Raw genomic sequence first — 21,177 nt, 5'->3', positions numbered from 1 at the left:
CTCCCCTTAAACACTGAATACAGTGAATTAATGATGATTACTTATCAAGGTTCTATGCTCCTGACTGCAATTTCCCCCTTTTTACAGGAAAGGATAATGGAGAGTTGGCTCGAACAACACGCTAGTAGAAATAGCTCTTCATTGCATCAACAGCTTAGATCAGGCATAATATTCAGGCAGGTTCGCTCTGTGTTGTTCTGCCTCTGGCAAATAATTTTGCTCTATGTAGGCACATATAAGTTTGTTTCTGGAAAAGAGGAGCCCACTGCTCTCTCAGCAGATTCTGGTTTTGCTCAAGTGGTTGAACTTGTTGTTGAACATCTCAGACTAGTGGGCATCTAGTTCTCATTGTTATACATGTTGGTTCTATATAGTGGAACTGTTTGTTCAGTTAAAAGTTAACAAAACCAAAAATTTAAAGTTTTAGTGAGAACAATATTGCAGTGTCCATAGGTAGGATTGCCTATGTGATCTTCATACAATTCCTCCCCATATTCTGTGTGTACATGTAATACAAGTATTGCAGAGTATTTTACTATTTACTCTGCAGGAATGTGTTCTGGTACACAGAGTAGGTAGTGAATAGGGGAGAAGTGAGTGGTGGAAATGTTTTTAGCTGCAGTCATGATTTTCTCTTAAAAACTAGTTGAATTTTGCTCTAGCTTTTGAGGAAGTTTGATATAATAATTTTTTTCTTGCTTAATAAAAAATTAATAAGAGGTATTTTCATTTATCTTTTACTTGCATACATAGGATTAACCTTCTAAAGATTTTCCAATTCATATCTTTGTCAATATGTGTTATTTTTCTTGTGTACTCATGGTGCAAAAGATTTGAGATTTTAAAACATGGCTATTTTTTATGTTCCTTGCAGGCTGCACAGAAAGTTTTGAAGAATGCTAAGCAGGCATGCCAGAGATTAGGTCAATACAAAATGCCTTTTGCCTGGGCAGCTAGGTAAGGACAGATCTTGGCAATCTGTATTTTTTCCTAACTTTTCTTGAGCGTTATTTTCTGCGTCTCAATTCTTGTAAAACTCAATGTGCTATTTAAGTGATTTCTTGTTTTACTTTCAATTAACTAAAGATTTCTGACAAACACTTCAGCTCTGTAGTAGGAAAAAAGTTAAAACATTGATTGTATTATTGTTCAAACCATTATATATTGCAAACTGTTTTCCATTGTCAATAATTTTTGTTTTCCTAAGAATGTTAGACTGAGCTATTTATATGTTAAAACTCACCTACAATGACAACAGTGTTAGATCTTAATATGAAGGGTGGGAGGTGCAATATGTTTTAATTTGTTGAAAAAAAATTCCTGAAGTGAATTTCAACACTTCCATAAACTCAGCTGAAAGCAAGATTTTGACTTTCAGGACGCTGTTTAAAGATGCCTCAGGAACCCTGGACAAAAATGCAAGATTTTCTCCTCTCTTCAGACAAGACAGTAATAAACTTTCAAATGAAGACATGCTGAAGTTGTTAGCAGATTTCAGGAAGTAAGTTTAATCTCCCCACTTACATAAAAACAAAACAGCAAACAAACAAAACCAATACAACACAACCGTGCCCTAACACTCTGCCTTCCACCATCCCCACCTCCCCAAGCTCCACCATTTTTTGTTATGGTCCTGATCTGGAGCATCTTATCTTTTGATAAGTGTATTTATATGTTTTTCACTTCAAATATAGAAGTTATATAAATATAATCAAGGCCTTCAGACAAGCTACAGATCTTTGCTGTGTTTGGGGGCTACAGGCAAGACTGAATTATTGTGCCGTATTTGACATGCAGTAGACATCGTACCTTGAAGTAGCTTTCTGTTAGGAGTTACACTTGCACAATCCACTCTTCTGGTTCTCAAAGAAAAACAAGTATGAGCATAAATCGTGTGTTTGTCAGCTATCACAGAGAATGCCAGCTCTCAGTGAAAGGAATTTAAGCCAGTATCCAGTTCCTTGGGAGCACATGTGGCTCAGGACGCCCAAATAACAGAATATTATTCATAGTTTTTTACAAAGTATTCCTGAAGACTACATCTTCTACTGACAGATGACTCTATTAATAAACTATTTTAATTCAATTTCTGATTAAATCGGATGTAAAATAATAGAGCAATCTTTGCTGCTTTGTGAAGACATTTCCACTTCTGTTAGGGTACAGTTAGCTGGAATGGTATTAGTTTGAACAATCGCTGATCACAAAAGGCCTGGGTTATAGTTTAGTTTATTCTTGCTTACCCAATCTGATAAGGAGATGAGGTTTGTGATAGATATCTTAATTCCATTTTAGCAAACTGCTTAAATTTCACTGAAGTTTAGACAGCATTGAAATTACTGTGTACTGATACTCCTTGCCATAAACAGTATTATTGAAACTGAAACTAATACAGTAAATTAGCCTGCCGTATCACTTTACTTTGTGAGCTAAGTTATTTCACAGGAATTTTAGTAAGAAAGAGATTGTAATGTCTAAGGCTTAGCTATTGGAATGAGCATCCAGACTCCAACCAGAAAAATATGTTTGCTTCACAGCACAGAATTGCATTTTGGGAAAATTTTGCTTCCACTTCCTCTGCAATAATTTTAAAAAATTACGTTGCTGACTATCTTTAGTAATAAAGGGTTATGCACTGGTGTTTTAACATGGAAATACTGCTACTTCAAATCATATTTCTGAATTAGCTACATGATAACATTGAAGAAATTTTGTAGGAGGCTGGTTAATAGTAAATATTTTGCAGGGTGAATTAGGAGGAGGTAGGGAAAAGTCACTGAGTAGAAGACACGTTTTTTTAACTTACTGATTGTTCTTCCCCATAACTCTTCTCCCAAGTTTGCCCCAGTACCATAGATACTTATCACTGGCCATTGAGATTTAAAAAGCTTACTTATAGCTCCCCTGTTTACTGCAAATGGTAGCTGACAAACAAAACTTCTTCTGAGTTTATAATTTTGATTTTAAAATAAACTTCATGCTTTTTCTTAACCTTTTCCACACTTGCGAATAAAGCCTTTTGGTGTTTGTTTTTTTTTTTTCTTGAGAGAGAGAAAAATTTTAAAGGAGAAGAAAACTCTGAATCTAGGCAAAAAGCAAGACCAGATCAGTCATCCACCCCCAAACCACCTTTCCTCTCGTACTCCTATTTCAGGATATTACTTTTGCCCCTGTTTCCTATTATCTGTTTTCTCTGGCATCTGACAGTTTTGCATTTAGCCTGACTTTGAGGTTTTTTTTCCTTCCTATAGACCTGAAAAGATGGCCAAACTTCCTGTTATTTTAGGAAATTTGGATGTTACAATTGATAATGTGTCACCAGATTTTCCAAGTAAGTATTAATAAACACTGTTAAATGGACATTCAGGCTTTTACTTTTCAGTTCTTTATTGGTTTTTTTAAATGTATTTTCAGATTATGTTAACTCATCCTACATCCCCATGAAACAGTTTGAAAACAGTACCAAGACACACGTAATGTTTGAAATAGAAGAATTTGTTCCCTGTATACCAAAACACACGCAGCCTTTCACCATATACAACAATCATCTCTATGTTTATCCAAAGCACTTGAAATATGACGGTCAAAAGTCTTTTGCGAAGGTGAGTACAGGAAAACTGGACATTCTTCTTGCTAAGGTTTGGCTAAATTGTTTATGTATTATATTTCTTTGATGATTCCTACAATTAAGTGTTTGGGGTTTTGTTTTTTAACTCTGCTTTAGGCCAGAAATATTGCAGTATGCATTGAGTTCAAGGATTCTGATGAAGAGGATTCTTTGCCTTTAAAGGTTAGTCTTTTGATTTTTGTGACTCATAGAATAGTGAACAGTAGCTAACTAATACAGTAGTACTGGATTAATGTAGCTAATTTGGGATGGTGGCTTTCTGTCCTCCTTTTGCCTTTGTTATGAGGTTAACTTCTAGATTATTTGTTTGTTTTTAATATAAAGGATTGCTAAAGAACCCTCAGAGCGTTTCATTTCTTTATATCTTCAAAAATTCCAAGGATAAACTTGTTCCAAACAAGGGTGGCTTATGCCTACTCCACAGGAGGAATTCAAGTTAAAACAGTAAAGCGTTAGATCAAGTGCAGAGCCAAGCTCTGTGTTTGTTTATGAGCTACCACAGTGTATAAGAGGTGGCTGGAAGGAAAGAAGTAGAAAAACCTGTAGGAACCCTGAGGTGAAATCACAGTGTCAGCTCTACTGCACAGCAGGGAGACTACTGATCACGTAATCCGCTGGTCTGTGCAAAGGAATCAAGTTAAATACAAGTTAAAATATTTCAAATACTAGGTGAAACAGATTCTAAGCTGAGAGCAAAAGAGGATCACAAATGTGTTTTTCTTCCCTCTTTTTTTCCTTTTTTTCTATTATTAGTGTATCTATGGTAGGCCAGGTGGACCAGTATTTACTAGAAGTGCATTTGCTGCTGTCCTGCATCACCAACAAAATCCAGAGTTTTATGATGAGGTAAGCTACCTTTCTAAGGTAACTTTTACTGCTTTAGGTATTATGTAAGTTTCAAAAATGCAAGAAAATATTTGAGGAGTTCAAAGTTCTTCTTAATTATAATATTTCAGTTAAATTTTTGTGAGTTTTGTAAATGTGATTCTCGATCTTGCCTCAAATAACATAAATGCTGGAATTGCTTTTTAAGTGTGCAACAAATAAAGCTCTTGTTGAAGACTTCTGCAAAGATTGTGATTCTTTGCCTTTCAGATTAAAATAGAATTGCCCACTCAGTTACACGAAAAGCACCATTTGTTGTTCACCTTCTACCATGTCAGCTGTGATACTTCAAGTAAAGGGAGTACAAAGAAGAAAGATGTTGTTGAAACACAAGGTTTGTACGCTAATAGTTTGCTTTCAGTAACTGCTGGGGAGTTTTCATGAAGTATACTTGTCTGGTAACCCATGATTTTTGTGATCGATATGGTGTTTTTTAATTACATAGAATCATAGAATCGTTTCAGTTGGAAAGGATCCTAAAGATCATTGAGTCCAACCATTAACCTAACACTGCCGAGTCCACCTCTAAACCACGTCCCTAAGAACCTCATCTACACGTCTCTTAAGTTAAAAGAAATATTTAATGAGATCTTTCAGTCTGTATGAATGTTTCAAATGTTCCTTTAGAACATCTATCAAATGTGTGTTTTTTAAAACTCAATGACAATTTATATGCCTTTTAAATGATTTTTATCATTTGAGTTCAAATCATTTGGTCCTTAAAGTAACATTTTCTGATTTATTAATTACATTAATAATTACAGTAAGACTTTTGTAAGAGTGTATGTAAAGATTCATAACTTCTTTTAAATGAGTTGCCTTTCATGTTCCGTAGTTGGGTATTCTTGGCTTCCTCTATTGAAAGATGGAAGAGTGGTGACCAATGAGCAACACATTCCAGTGTCAGCAAATCTTCCATCAGGCTATCTTAGTTATCAAGAAGTGGGAGTTGGAAAGGTATGTTATATAAAATTGCTCTAATCTTTCAAAAAAAAAATGTGGAGAGAAGGTTTAGTTGTGATTCCTCAGTCCAATAAGATTTAAGTAATTTTCTAGTGGCAATTTCTGTTCTTTGATGATTGAAATGGAGTGCTTTGCAAAAGTTAGACATGTGACTTGGAGGAAACAAACTCAAACGGAAGAGGGAGGTAAAACTTATGACTACATTCATTTACAAGAATTTGAATCAACCTGTTCTAATGTCATTTTTGTTTAAATTGTTAAGTGCTTATTTCTGTTGTCATTAAGCTGATGTACTTAGGAAATGTTTGTTTCATTTTTTTTATAGTAATAATTAAATGTTACAGTAGTTTTTTAAACATATTAAACTATTTTGAGTTTATGAAGATATGCAAATAATCTGAAGTCCTTTACTAAATTTTTTTTAGCATTTCATGCTGTCTCCTTTCAGTAAGTCTTTTATTCCTGAAAAAGTATTCTTCTCACATCTTGATTTCTGTGATCTTTATAATTCACTATCAGAATTTATCGTTGTATCTTTCAAAGCAGAAAGCTTGCAAAAAACAATAACGAGGAGCATACAAAATGTGAAATGTGATAGGAGATTTGACTAAGAAAATGAAATGCAGAGACAAAATTGAGTCATTTGGGAGGAAGAGACCTAAAATCAACAGCAAGTGGTGCTGCTCTCCTCCTATTCTACCACCTTCTCCTTTTTAAACTCTGCTGTAAGCTTTCCAACCATCGTCTCCTTCACATCTTTCATCTTTTTACATCGTAGGTGTATTCTTTATGCCTCTGGTGTTTGTTTCTGCTCATGCCCATGGGTAGAAGGTTAGGACCAATATGGCTAGTTGTAGATCTAGCAGTAAAATCTCTTTCTAATTGGTATCAGGGTAGACAGATGAGCATTCCCATTCTCAGCTCTTTGGAAATGGGATGGGAAGGAAGCACCGGCCGCTACCTGTCAGTGACCTATGCTAAGGTTTAGACTGTGTCAGTGTCTGTGGAATTTCTTCTGTTGTTTTTTTTCTCTGAACACTAATAGATACCTTTCTCTAGTCAGAGTTGTAGGGGAAACGTGAAATCTGTGACTTACCGAGAAGCTATTTTGTTAGCCAGTGAGGAAACGACTGTGGGACTTTAAAAAAAACCCCAACATTTTAAGCTTCATAAATGCTTTTGGTAATGTTGCCTGCATAATTTTCCTTTTTTTTATGACTTTATTCATTGCACACATTTCTTCAAACTATTATTAAAAAAACAAAGGTGTTGTTTGTGGTACTATAATCAAATTATTTTACTCTTATATACCACTACATTATTCTACTTTTCCTCTACATGTGTGCATGCAGCATTCTGGTCCTGAAATTAAATGGGTAGATGGAGGCAAACAACTGTTAAAAATATCCACTCATCTGGTGTCAACTGTGTATACACAGGTGAGTTATAAAACAAATTAAACTAGAGAAAGTTTAAAGAATAATGCATGTTTGTTATAGGTATATACAATATTGGGAAGATTCTTATTCTCGCTATGATGATCTCTCAATTTTTTTTGTCTCTTGAACACTCTGCATGGTATCTCTCTTTCACATCAGCTGTGAAAACCAGCAGATCCTAAATGGAAGCTATTCAAAATGTGAGACTTTAATCTAACATTGTCATTCATTCCAGTCTGAATTTTCCTGTTAGTTGTCTATTTACTGGCATATTTAGAAACCAATGAGTTACAGCTGCTCATAAAATACATATTATGCTTGGTTGGGATAACTAATATTAAGTATGCTATTTTCTGCATGTCAGTTGGTTTGAAGCAAGTATATGCAGTGGTTTGTATAATGGCTATTCAAAAAATCACTGGAAATTTCTCATAGGGGTTAAAAAAGCCCCAATGTTGCGTATTGACTAAATTGGTCTTTGGAATAGTGTACTTCAATTATTTTTGAACACTGAATCTATGGACACGTATATGGATTTATATATATATATATATGTGTATATATATATAGTGTATTCTATTTTGGATGATGGAGAGTAATGCTAGATATTGTTGTTCTTCTTGTCTTTGACAGGACCAGCATTTGCATAATTTTTTTCAGTACTGTCAGAAAACGGAGTCTGGAGCTCGTGCACTAGGAACTGACCTTGTAAAATATCTTAAGGTATAAAATGACAGTGAATAACACATTATATGATTTATTTATACTTTTTGTACCAGAGTGTCAGTGTCAGCTTGCTGTGGTGTACACAGGTAGTCTTTTCATTGAAGCATTACCTAGTATGCATTTCAATGGAAAAGTACAAATTGCTACTTCTAAACTGCTTTTAATAAAACCTAATTTTTATCCCTAATTTATCTTAATGGAGAAAGTATCTACCAAATATCAATGTTGGAAACTAGTCTCAATTGCTTTCTGTTCAGTATTTTGAGTAATTAACACCAAATAGTGCAAGCAGTGTGTATTTTTGGAAGAAGACTTGCAGTAAATTTTATGGTTGCAGAATTTATGATTTAAATGCCATTGTTTCAAGGGAGTGACAGTATTACTGCTTTCTTTCAGAGCCTTCATGCTATGGAGGGCCATGTGATGATAGCTTTCCTGCCAACTGTTCTAAACCAGTTGTTCAGAGTTCTCACTAGAGCAACTCAAGAGGAAGTTGCAGTCAATGTGACAAGGTAAAGAATTTTAAGTGCCTCATGGAGTTTAAGTGATGTCTGGGCTGTCACATAAATCAGTGGCAAACAATGATAGGACAAGGGGCAATGGGATCAAGCTGGAACACAAGAGGTTCCACTTAAATTTGAGAAAGAACTTCTTCTCAGTGAGGGTAACAGAGCACTGGAACAGGCTACCCAGGGAGGTTGTGGAGTCTCCTTCCCTGGAGACATTCAAAGCCCGCCTGGACACATTCCTGTGCGACCTCACCTAGGTGTTCCTGCTCCAGCAGGGGGATTGGACTAGATGATCTTTTGAGGTCCCTTCCAATCCCAAACATACTGTGATACTGTGATACTGTGATAAATCTGTAACTGAGTAGCATTTTTGCTATTGCGGTCATAGCTTTCTTTCTAGGCTTACTTGGTTTCTGACTTCTGTTTAGGGTAATCATCCATATTGTTGCACAGTGTCATGAAGAAGGCTTGGATAGTTACCTGAGATCTTATGTCAAGGTAGGTAAAAATATATTAAATATTTTCTCTGTTTTTTTCTCTAAAAAGAGTATATTTAAATTTATTTGCGTCCGTTTAATTTCAGTCATTTCACAGTATGGTGTAATTCATATTGTCTTCTTATTTTCCTCCCCAAGTATGCTTACAAAGCTGAACCCTATGTTGCTTCTGAATATAAGACAGTACATGAAGAACTGACTAAGTCCATGACAACAATTTTAAAGCCATCTGCTGACTTTCTCACAAGCAACAAGCTACTGAAGGTATATCTTGAACTGTACTTCTTACTGTATCTTCATATCTGGGCATAACTGAAGAATAGGAACTAATTGTATTGAAATATTGAATGCATATGGCAATTTTACAGAATGTTTTATTTTCTCTGCAGTATTCATGGTTTTTCTTTGATGTCCTGATAAAATCAATGGCTCAGCATTTGATAGAAAACTCTAAAGTGAAGGTATGTCAACTCTTGCAAAAAACTCCATGTTATTCTAAAGAGAAAATTTTAATGTTTCTTCTGTCTCCAAACACTATTTTTATTGCATATTAGAAGTAGTTTAAATATACATGGTTATGATTTTTATATATAATAACCTTATTTGTAAGAAAGGGAGGGCGAAAAAGCAAAGCAGTGGGAGAAATCAGCTGAAATATTAGCTAGAAAAAAACTGCAGAGCTAGATTCAGCGTTATTATAAAATGTTAAAATCCATACAGCAGACCAGTCTGTGTAAATCATCAGACTCTGCAGTACGAGTAAAATATGTGGGCTTTTTCCTGAGCAGGACTGTAGTTGTGCTGTAAAATTACTCTGAGAACAGTGAATCATGCAGTTTACAATCCTTCTGTATGCAAGATGAAGTATCCATATTTAATTCTGTGTTATTTCCTATGCTGGAAGGAGAATGCTAAAATTTTAGAAGCAGGCATTTTTCTACCAACTTGTGTTTTAAGTAGTGTTTTTCTTACATTGGTGACAACTGTTTAGTTTACTTCTGTATTAAAACAAATCTTGAAAGTGAAGTTTCAGATATACAAAATAGTCTCCCCTGTTTCATAGTATTTGTTCAAATAAGTCAGGATATGTAAACTTAAATTTCCATTGTTGGTTTGGTATTCCTTGAGGAAGGAGTTTGTGCCTCTTTTCACTCTCTGAATGGAGTATTTCTTATATCTTCCCACTATTCTGAACTGACTATAATCAGTTAAATTAATTCTATTACTTTAATTAATCCATTCATCTGAAATGAAAGCATAATCTTATAAAGCAGAAACTTCTGGAATTGAATTTAAATTTTATTATTTAAAAACTATATTGAAAAAAACTGAAATAATTTTTATTGTTTTCAGTACTTACCTGACAGTTCTGGCAGTACTTTTTATTTTATAGTATTCAGCTCTATGAGAAGATACAGTTTATCTAATTACAGAATGTGGTGCATCTGGGCAAGGGTTTTGAAACATGGTGTGTGTGAAACTTGTATAGCTGGAGGATGTTTTCTGTTGGATTTGGTAGCTGATACCCTGATAAATAATAATATGCTGGTTTTGCTGGGCTAAGCAAAGTTTATATAATTTTTCCTGACTTGAACAAACCTACAGAAATCCTCACAAGTGTGGAAACATCTTATTTGTTTAAAAAAAAATCTTCAAAGAAACCACTAACTTACTGTCTTGCAAAGCCATTTCCTTAATTTAATTATAACTTCCTTACAATAGGGATTACTTTTTTAAATGGAGGTCAGATGGTGGATAAAAATAAGTACAGTAGAATATCATCCTTTTTAAAGCAGGAATCTGTGTTAAACAAACAAAAAACAAATGCAATTGAGTTTTCGGAATGACTCAGCCAGTGTGCAGGTTTTTAGTATCCTCTCCCGCATAATCTGTATCTCTTGTATAGTATGATATTCTGCCATTGGTGAGCATTCACATTGCTACTTGTTTTTATATTACTTTAAAAATAAATAAATAAATAAATAATGTCTTCCACAAGTGCTATACTGACTCATTTGCTCAAAGCTAATGTGGCTTTACTGACTCGTGTAATCATAATAAGAAATTCTGTCTGGAGAGCACCAGCATGTACATCTGAGGAACAAATTCAATTTACTAAGGCTTTCATTTTAGGGAAAACAAAGTTGTTAAAGGAAGAGTGTGTCAGTTACAAATGCCTGAGACTGATTTGATTACCTGGTGTTATGGAAATACGGTGTGAATTTTGGGGGGTAGGCATAACTATTACTATTACTCAGAAAGACCTCCATCTCTTTGTCCAAGTGACCTAAGTAACTATAAGAGAAGGCACTGGTTGGTTTTTTTCAGTAGTAACAACTGGTAGCTGAGATCTAATGGCCTCAGGTTTGCTGTACTTGAATGACTGAGCAGTTCATTTCGTGATTCACTGTATGCTATAAATTACACGCTATATAAACTGTGGTTTTCTGAGATTGATTTCTAAGGGTTGTTATAAGTAAGCTTAGGATTTTCATTAAAATGCACCAAAAGATGTAGGCAGGAGACAATTCAGTGTATGTTTATATTTCTGAAGATTGGTCTAGGTATTATGACCTTCCTTTAAGTGCTATTTTACATCAATATGTTGCATCAAATTTTGTCTATTACACGGGGTTATGAGATCATATCAATTCTGAAAAAGTCTTGTTCATTTTAAGTAAACCTTCTGCCCTACAAAATTCTTTTAAGTAGGCTAAAGATTTATAGAATTTCGTTTTAATGAATGTTTGCTCTATGTCTTAGCAACATGATTGTATACATGCACTTTGTAGAAGGTGGACTGAGAACACACTGAGCATGGAAAGAGCATGGCTCTTTTCAAAGAAAGAACTAATTGCTAGTTGCTTTTTATTTCTGATTCTAAGTTGCCAGAAAGAGGTAGATAAACTACAAAAATGTGATCTAAATACTGCTGGCACTTTTAACTCTATGAGAGAGCCTGTTTCAGAAAATAAGGGTGCACAGTGAGGTTTTTTTATAGACTTAGTAGGTTCTATAGCCATAAAACTTTCTAAGATGACAACAGTTCATGCAGAGATTTTTGGTAGTTTCAATGCTGCATTAAAAAAATGTTGCCATGTTTTTTGTTAGGACTTACAGGTATAGAAGCATGCAATAATTCTACCTGAAGAGGAAAAAAAAAACCCAAACCAAACCAAAAACCCCCAGCTCCAAAACCCTAAGTTTGATACTGGAAAATACATGTCTGATTTGTATTGATGTCCCACTCTAAATAGTGTTCTGCATGCTTATGTGCACTTCTAACACAAACCTTTTGATTCTAGTACTTTTCTATGAGTCACCTTGAACTGCTGTTTTTTCTCATTCTTGCCGCTGCAATAACATGAAGTAAGGTTCATAGCCTGTAAACTACTGGAGTGACTTTTTATGACAGATTTTTTTGTTGTTATCTCCACAGTTTGTGTTAAAAAAGATGTTTCCACTTTTAGAACTAACCTCATTGTCATCTTCCTTGTGACATGAAAGAGAAAGGAGCAGAACTCACCTCTTGTTTGCATGTAACCTCATTCCTGTTGATTTACAAGGTTCTTAAATATCAAGTAATTTATTTTGCTAGCTTTTTTTCCTCTCTTACTGGGTAAAGTAATAAATGGAACATGCATTCAGGTATTTCCTACTTGTGAGATCTGATAAAAAGATGCAGCAAAATTATTTTTATAGCAAGAATTTTGTAGCACTTTTAAAAATATTTAATTACTGTCTAACAAAGACCGAGTTACAAAAGGATTGTAGGACACTGACTGACATACCCACCAACAGAATTTTTAATTGTTATTTCATTAATGAGCACTGTTGATATTTATACAGGGATCTTTTTCAACCTTTATATATCTATTTTTAAAAATACTTTAAAAAATATAGAACTAGAGATTTCGTAGTGCAGGTCAAACCCAAAGGGAGCAAGTTGTGTGTTGATTCATACAGGGCTTTGACAATGACTTGTTCTGCCTAGGAATGTTGCATTCAGTAAAGTTCAAAAAACTATTTCAATAACAAGGTATTCAGAGCACTTTGTTTTGATTTCAGTTTTCAGAAAGAAAAGACATAGTGACTGTACAGTTGAAATAGTTTTTTGTCAAGGTTAATTTCTTCAGCCTCACACCACCTGTCATTAAGTCCCTTCAGACAAAGACAGAATCTTCTTCGAAGATTGTAATATGTAGAGCAATAACAGAGGTTCTGCAGTGCCAAAAAGCTGAAGGGAACTTAATGACCCATACTGGTCAGGATGTACAAAATCATTGATGAAGATAATATAGGTGGTGAGTGGAAAGGAGGAAATTATGAAAACAGAGGAAATCTTTTAAGTGAGTGACAAACTACCTAAAAGCAAGGGAAAAATTTTCTGATTGTGGAAACTTAATATGGAGAGTAAGATTCTGAAGCCTTGCAAGAGCGGAGATTTGAAGTCACTGATGAGCAAGAGAGAGAAAGAAGCACGAGTGAGAATTTCTACACTGGAAAAAGAGAGTTATTAAAAAGAACAGCAAAACCAGTTTATTTTATAAAACAGGAAAGAAAGTCTGGTAATGCAGTTACTGTATGTGAACCAGCTGGTGTCTGCTTTGGAAAGGAAGATAGGTAAATCAAAGGATTCCCTTTTATTCTTAGCTTCTGTTGTCAAGTTTATTGTAGTATAGAAAAATATTAATACATTACTTTTACTAACTTTTATACATGTGTTTTTCTCATCAAAGACTGCCTTGCTTCAATTTTAATAACAGATGTTAGTGCATGTTGTAATATTTTGTTTTAACCAGATGCTCTTTTTTTCCCCCTAAGTCTGGAAAGTTCAGGAAAATTTTAAATTTAAAGAAAATTTACTTTAAATGACAAATGAGAAAATTCAAAGACTTTCTTTGTCTCCCCTCTCCCTGTTAGGTTATCTATATCTTTTCTAAAGTAAATTTTCGGATATATTTTAGTGTTATAAACTGTATTAAATATTGTGTCTGAACTTGTTTGTAGCTGTTGCGAAACCAGAGATTTTCCGCTTCCTTTCATCATGCAGTTGAAACAGTTGTTAATATGCTCATGCCACACATCACTCAGAAGTACCGAGACAATCCAGAGGCTTCAAAAAATGCAAACCATAGCCTTGCCGGCTTTATAAAAGTAGGTAAACAAATCACTTGGGCTCTGTGATAACTTGTACAGTAATACTGTTTCCTCGTGGATTTTAAAGACTGTTAAATAAACAAGCTCATATAAAACTGAATATGCATAAAGCTTTTTCAGTATAATTTTACACCCAACTTCAAATGGAAGTATAATCGTGTCTTCTGTAATCACAAGGATATCTGTTCAAAAGTTAGGTATTTTTTTTAGTGTCTTTCTATTTTAGCCGGAATGTACTTTGATTTTTCTTTTTTTATTCTTTCTTTCTCTTTAAAAATATCATCTAGGTTCCTTTCTAATCCTACAAAAGCTTCATGCGTTGAGTAGCGTTTTATTTGCATGCATTTTATGTACACCCTTTTAGTGCCTTTCCTTTTTCAGCCAGTAAGATCCAGTAGGGAGAAAAAAATGATGAGAAATAAAATGGTAGGTAAAGCTGCTAGTGGCATGTTTTGTTTTGTTTTGTTTTGTTTCTATCAAGAAAGAGTTCTTCTCATCTAACTGCTTTTTATTTGCAATTGATTTACATTCTGCACTCTAAGGGAAAAATTTGTTTTCATATATGTATACATATATTTATTTTGATGGTTTTATTGGTTTTTATATTCAATCTGAAATATCAATAATGTATTTTGAAAATAAACTTGTTAAATACAGAAATGTAATTACTGAGCACTGAGACAGTACTAGATCAATTCTGTCTTTGTTTTGCTTGTTTTCCTCAGAGGTGTTTTACTTTTATGGATAGAGGCTTTGTTTTCAAGCAAATCAATAACTACATCAGCTGCTTTGCCCCAGGAGATCCAAAGGTACTCAGTGTTTTTGAACAAACTATTTTTAGGAGTTGCGACTTCTTGATGCATGTGGATAGAGTCCTGCATTAACTTCAGACTTCTTCCCAGTTACATTAAAAGTCCTTGTGTTACTCTTTTTCTTTTTTTCATAAAATCACCTTTTCATATTTGGTTCCCATCTTTGGGCACAACTTTACCACCCCAGAGCATGTGTATTGCACAAGTGGCAGGGGGTAGACAGAGTGCAACACTAAGCGGAAATTTAAACATGAATGTGAGAAAGGCTAAAATTGGAACAGCTGATATCTGATGAGTTTCTGTACATTTACTGTAGTGGTGAAAGCATGTACCAGATGTCCAAAGAATTTCTTCCATGGCTCCAAACCTTTCTTACATCAATGCATAATATAAAAGTAAACTTAAATAACTTTGGACAATGGGAACAGTAAATAGAACTATATCCAGTTGTCAAGTACGAATTCTGCTGGAATTATTATATACTGACATATGGAACTTGGACAAGTCTATATCCCTCATACTACAAAACTGAGAAATCAGCCTTTTGTCTTAAAAAGCTGTTTTAATGTGTTATTCAAATCACTGCATCAGTTGTTAATTTATGCTTCAAAAATTGTTTTTGCAGACTCTTTTTGAATTCAAATTTGAATTTCTCCGTGTAGTCTGTAACCATGAGCACTACATACCTTTGAATCTACCAATGCCATTTGGAAAAGGCAGAGTTCAGAGATACCAAGGTAAATGCTTCCAAAGAAGTGTATGGTATATTTCCTAGATGTCACCTTTTTGCTATTAGATGTGTAGACTGTGTCACTTGAGATATTGGAAACTTTGAAATTGTTAAATAGAAGCCTGAAGTTGTAATCCTTTCATTTAAACTTAAAGAATTGTTTAGGTAGTAGAGGAATCTATCCAAAGTTTCTAGTCATTGAAAGATATGGTAAACCACGTCCTTGACTCTGCCTCCGTTTCCTGCTACGATTATAAAGTTTACTTTTTTTCCATACGTTAGCTTATAATTCACTGGCTGCAGAAGCCTGCAACATTCCTGTAGGTAGGTGTGTTGTAGTGTGAGGCTTGGTGTCCTTTTTTTTTTTTTTTAATGTATCCATGTTAGGTTAAACAGGACTTCAGTAGATGTATAGTCCAGCTTCCTGCTCAGGTCACCTCAGGCCTTCCCTTCTCTAGATGGAACAAGTTCAGTTCCCACAGTTTCCCTTGATAGGGCATGTGCTTCAGTCCTCTACCTAACTTGGTGATCCTTCGTTGAACTTGCTCAAGTTAAGATCTGTCTTGTCCTAGAAGGCCCAAATACTATACACGATATTACAGGTACGTTTAACAAATGCCAAGTAAAGGTGAATGAACACTTGACTTGATGTAGTGGCTATCATCCTGTTGATACAGCCCAGTATACTGTTGGTGTTCATTGTTGCCAGGATGCAATGCTAACACCTGTTGAAGCTACTGTCTACCTGGACCCCCAGGTGTTCTTCAGCAGAGCTGCTCCCAAGCTAGTTAGTCCACAGCTGGTACCATTGCAGGAGGTTCCTCCATCCAATGTGCAGAATTTTGCATTTGTCCTTGTTGAATTCAGTTGACACTTTTGCTGACCCATTCCTGTAGAATCTAGATTCTTCTGAAATGCAGCCCTGCCCTTGAGCATATGGTCTTAACACCATCCACAAACTTGATAAGGGTGCACTCCATCTCCTCTTTCAGGTCTATAAAATAGTATTAAGTAGTATAGGCCCTGAGAAACTTCTCTTGTAGCTGGTCTCCAAGTAGAGTACAAACCATAAAACACGAGCCTTTGAGCCCAGTGATCCACCTAGCTCTTCTGCACATTTAGGTGTCTCTTCACCTCGACTGTAATGTCTCAGTTTGGATACAGTGACCATGTGGACATCTGCTATTCTCCCCTTATTCACAGATGTAATATGTTCATTGTAGAAAATAGGTTAGTCAAGCGTGGTTTACCCTGGCTAGATCTATCCTGGCCATTCCTGGTCACGCTCTTTTCCTTCACTTGCCAAAAAATGCCTTACAAGAGGCTTGCTCCATGACTTTTCCCAGGATCAAAGCGAGACCTGTAGTTCCCTGGGTTATTCTTGCCCTTTTTCAAAGATGTGTGCAATGTCTACCTTCAGTCATTGTAACGTCCCAGTTATGGGAGACCCCTGATCACCATGGCTTAACAAGGGTGATAGTGAGTGATCTTCCCATTTTTCCCATTGCCAACTTTATCAGCATCTCATCTGGTGCTGTGGATTTGCATGATTGGAGATATCTCAGGAGATCCCTGACCTGATCCTCATCTGCTACAGGTAATTCTCTTTCTTGAAACTAGTCTCTAGACCAGCGGTGTCAAACTCATGTAGAAGTAGTTACATTTATACGGTCCTAAAATTACTTTCAGCCCTTTGAAGGTGACAATGAGGCTGATGAGGCCCCTGATGAGAATGAGTTTGACACCACTGTTCTAGACTCTTAAGGCCTGGGTACAGTGGCAGTGAAGGATAAGCTAACAAAGGTATGGAGTGCTTCAGCCTTACCTAAGTCCACTGCCTCTAAATCACTGTTCTCATTCAGCAAATATTCTGTGTGGTTCTTATTCAGGCTTTTAATGTTAAAGTAGTCATAGAAGCTGGTTTGTTGCCATTGATGTCCACTATCGGTTCCAGTTGTAGCTGAACCTTGGCTTTCCTGTCACTATCCCTGCGTACTTCACCAATGGTTCTTTATTCCTCTTTTGTATCTTGTCATGAATACCATGCTTAGGCCACCTGGGTTATTGGCACATCTACCCTTGTGCCAAAACAAATAGTATGTTACCTATTGCATTTATGGCTGTGAAGACATTATTAATTTCTTCCAGGCATTGAGCTATAGCAAACATCAATGAACCAGAGGTGAGGAAGTTGCTTTTACAAGTAACAAGTAAACCTGCCTAACATTTCTATTTTTGTAATTATTTTTTTCCAAAATTTTTATTCACTAGGCTCTGCTGGCTTAGTAAAGTTGAACATAACTAATTACAGCTTTCATCAAGGTGGCAGAACAAAGTTTGGGAATGGAAGCTGGACCACTGCATAGAACTTATTTCCAAGTTTGGCTTTTTCAGCCTCCAGGAGTCTCTTGGATAATAACAAGGCATAATTACTTCCATAGAAAAGGGACTATGAGTTGTTAGTTTAGGGGATCCTAAGGAAAGAGCAAAACCTGATAAAACAGTGTTCTCATTACACAATAAAAAACAGTGTAAAATGGTGCTCTCCGGTGAACTAGGAGTTTAGCCAGGAAAGAAAACCTTTATTTAATGTATTTCTGGCTCTGTTTGCTGTTTCAGGCAAAAGAGATCTCAGGTGACATGGTTGTCTCTTAAGTGAGTTACAGGAGGCCTTTAGAATGTCTGTGCTGTTTTATCCCTTTCTTTCTGACTTATTGGATTCCCTTACTGGAAGAGCTCCTTTTGAAAAATGAAAACAATTTGAGATTGGTTTTTCATTACTTTATTGAACAATGGCAGTGACTACGAGAAACTCTTCAACACCTCCTCAGATGGAATTTTAAACATTCTAATAAATAGAATCTTCAAACTAAAGTTTCCCTTGAGCTGTCATTTATTCAGTACATAAATGAACTGGATTATTTTATTACACAAAAAATACTCCAAAACAGGGGCAATTTGACTTTGCTCTGTCAGGTGTGCTGGGGTTTTGTGTGTGTGTCGGTATAATATCTGTGTATCTATATAGGGCTTAGTATAGATTTACAGTTAGTTACTACTAGATATTAACTGTTTTATGAAATAAAATTGCTTCGCAGTCTCTTCATTACACTTTCACTACACACCGCAAATTTTTGGGACCATTTTCATAGAGGACATCAATGAACCAATATCACAGTTGTTAGCAGGCTTTATAGTCTACGTTCATGATAGACACGTGTAAGATAATGGAGAAGGAACTTAAAACTTCAATACAGAAATAAAAAAACTTCTTAATCCATGTTTTGCTGCAGTCTCTCAAATTTACTAACCTAGGACTGAACCACAGACTAAAATTCAATTCTGCTTCTACCGTGCAACTAAATTCCCAAAAGATAGAATGTGCACAACCATTGTGCACTACTTGTGTTTTCAGTGCCTGAATATAGATCTGAAATTTGAATCTGGAGCAATAAGATACTGGTTCAAGTAAATTTAATGACAACACTTTTGAATATTGGACAATATTTAAAATATTTTTTTAAAATAATGTCTTTAAATTTCTACAACTTCTGTTGATTGGATATACATAATTGTTTAATAAATGCTTAATTATACAGTGAATTGGGCTAGGGATAGATTAAATAACTACGACTGTATATTTTATATATATGAATATAAATGAATGTGTCAGTAATGTTGGAAACATTTTAGTTCAACCTTAAGTTAATTGATAAACTGGTTTAAATAATTCCATTCCTTACATAGAACTTATACTTTACTTCCAGACCTTCACCTGGACTATTCATTAACCGATGAATTCTGTAGAAATCACTTCTTAGTGGGACTGCTTCTAAGGGAGGTGGGCAGCGCATTGCAAGAGTTCAGAGATGTGCGTCAGATTGCGATTAGCGTGCTCAAGAATTTGATGATAAAGCATTCTTTTGATGATAGATATGCTTCCAGGGTAAGTGCATTGCTGTGCTCGTAGTACAAAATAATGAAGATTAAGTGTGCATGTATGCAGAAGGTTTTTTTTCTTTCACAACAGAAGTTGATGATTTGTAGCAATGCTATTTCTGTTCAAACTGTGATGAAAATAAGTGTGAAAATTGCATCAAAATCAATGTGCAAATCCCATGTTTTTACCAAAGTATGAAAGCACCTTTTAACGTAATTACATGTGTATATTACATTTTAGCACACTGTAATTTAACTGTTGTTCTTAAAGTAATCCGATTTCTACAGACATTTTTAAAACTCTTTATTTTCATTAAACAGTTGTTTTTAATTCTTAATATTTGGAAGCTGTCCTTACATCATCTATTATATGCAAAATAAGAAAGCTACAAGTCATGGTAGCAAATTTTCAGTGTTTTCTAATTTTCCTGACTTCTTTTTAACATCAGCTGTGCTGTGGAAAACTCATGAAGTTTTAATGGAAGATATAATGAATTTATCAAGCTAACGTAATATTAATTGACTTGGTTAGTCTTAGCTAAAATCATATTAATTTAGGGTTTTTCCTGCTTTATATTGAAACAATAAATAAAATGTACTGACCTTCTGTAGATTTGGATGAAATACAGTGATGATCGCTGCTTTTGCCATTTATGAACTTATGAATGTGGCCTCTGGCTTGGTAAATATTTATTAGATGCTCCTTTATTGTATCTTAGGAGTCAGTAGCTTAAAACACACATGGTGATATAAAATTAAATCTGTAATTTGTTAACGAACTGTAAAACTTTATTTAGAGCCATCAAGCAAGAATAGCCACCATGTATTTGCCGCTCTTTGGACTGCTCATAGAAAATGTTCAGCGAATCAATGTTAAAGATGTGTCTCCATTTCCTGTTAACCCTTCCAGCAATGTGAGTGACCATTTCTAGCTGACATTCTGAACTATTTTTATCCTAATTTTTTTGTGACGTGTACATGACATACTGAATACTTCTGGCAAACAGAGTTTCATAAGCTTCAGAATTCTGTGAGTTTGTTCTCCTTGCTTTTTATAAGATTAAAAGCTTAGTTAACCCTCATGGCTTTGACTGCAATTGCTCTGGTCCAGTCTAGTCTGGTCCTTCATACAGATAACAGTGCCTTTATTGATCTTTACTTGAAGATTTCTGGAGAATGCCACAACCACAGAGTTTGCCACAGCATCATTCTAATGCCATGTGATTATACTGCCGTCTAACATCTTGCTTTTTCTATCTCTGGTGCACGTGCCTGTATTTCAATACAAACTTCAGATCACATAGGATTGGACTCACTGCATCTTTTTGAGTGTTCTAAGAAGAGCAGCCAATGAAGCTGAAGGAACAGTATATTTGAAGTAAAAAATATCAATTTTTGCTGCAATTTAATGGCCTACCATTTATATCTGTTAACCAGTTTTGATACACTTTCTGTGAGAGATTTCATTAAATTATCTCTGTTTTTTACTCAAAAATTACACTTCTCTTTAGTCTGCCTACTAGTTCGTATAAATAGTTTGGCTCTGTTCTTGTAAATCCTGGCACTGGAGACACACATTCATTTTTATGCAAGAGGATATTCCCCTGACATCTAATATATAGAGAATTAATTATGTTCACTATAATCCAAACAACCCAGTAGTTGCTGTTGCTGTGCAGCTGAAAAGATTGTTTATTGATGGTAGATTTTTTTTTTAATATTATTTTCCAATTTGGTCCAACATTGAAATAAATGGACCACATAAAAAGGTTAATTTTGTAGAAATTAGGGAAACATTTTTAACCTTAAATGAGTGTGCTTTTGGAACAACTGTAGTTTAAGAGGGCTACAGGAGAATGAATTCAATGGAGTTTGTGAAGATGTATATT

The 21,177-nt window shown here is 35.0% G+C and overlaps 1 protein-coding gene across 12 annotated transcripts in view; it reads left to right on the top strand.

The window, feature by feature from the left end:
- The window catches only part of DOCK9 (dedicator of cytokinesis 9), a 125,091-nt gene that overhangs the window by 64,800 nt on the left and 39,114 nt on the right, over positions 1 to 21,177 (top strand). For 11 of the 12 annotated variants that reach the window (XM_065829721.2, XM_065829727.2, XM_065829726.2 and 8 more), the window contains exons 14-32: positions 875 to 957; positions 1,379 to 1,501; positions 3,252 to 3,331; positions 3,415 to 3,602; positions 3,725 to 3,790; positions 4,382 to 4,474; positions 4,724 to 4,847; positions 5,349 to 5,470; positions 6,829 to 6,915; positions 7,549 to 7,638; positions 8,038 to 8,153; positions 8,579 to 8,648; positions 8,786 to 8,911; positions 9,037 to 9,108; positions 13,658 to 13,804; positions 14,533 to 14,616; positions 15,245 to 15,356; positions 19,117 to 19,295; positions 20,086 to 20,202. In XM_065829721.2, coding sequence (XP_065685793.2) covers positions 875 to 957; positions 1,379 to 1,501; positions 3,252 to 3,331; positions 3,415 to 3,602; positions 3,725 to 3,790; positions 4,382 to 4,474; positions 4,724 to 4,847; positions 5,349 to 5,470; positions 6,829 to 6,915; positions 7,549 to 7,638; positions 8,038 to 8,153; positions 8,579 to 8,648; positions 8,786 to 8,911; positions 9,037 to 9,108; positions 13,658 to 13,804; positions 14,533 to 14,616; positions 15,245 to 15,356; positions 19,117 to 19,295; positions 20,086 to 20,202 — 2,079 coding nt within the window. The remainder of the gene's footprint in view (positions 1 to 874; positions 958 to 1,378; positions 1,502 to 3,251; positions 3,332 to 3,414; positions 3,603 to 3,724; positions 3,791 to 4,381; positions 4,475 to 4,723; positions 4,848 to 5,348; positions 5,471 to 6,828; positions 6,916 to 7,548; positions 7,639 to 8,037; positions 8,154 to 8,578; positions 8,649 to 8,785; positions 8,912 to 9,036; positions 9,109 to 13,657; positions 13,805 to 14,532; positions 14,617 to 15,244; positions 15,357 to 19,116; positions 19,296 to 20,085; positions 20,203 to 21,177) is intronic. The other variant, XM_071806935.1, reaches the window with a different exon arrangement.

The sequence above is a fragment of the Patagioenas fasciata genome, chromosome 1 (genome assembly GCF_037038585.1).
Source record: "Patagioenas fasciata isolate bPatFas1 chromosome 1, bPatFas1.hap1, whole genome shotgun sequence".
Lineage (NCBI taxonomy): Eukaryota > Metazoa > Chordata > Aves > Columbiformes > Columbidae > Patagioenas > Patagioenas fasciata.
This window is presented reverse-complemented; position numbering and strand designations above follow the sequence as displayed.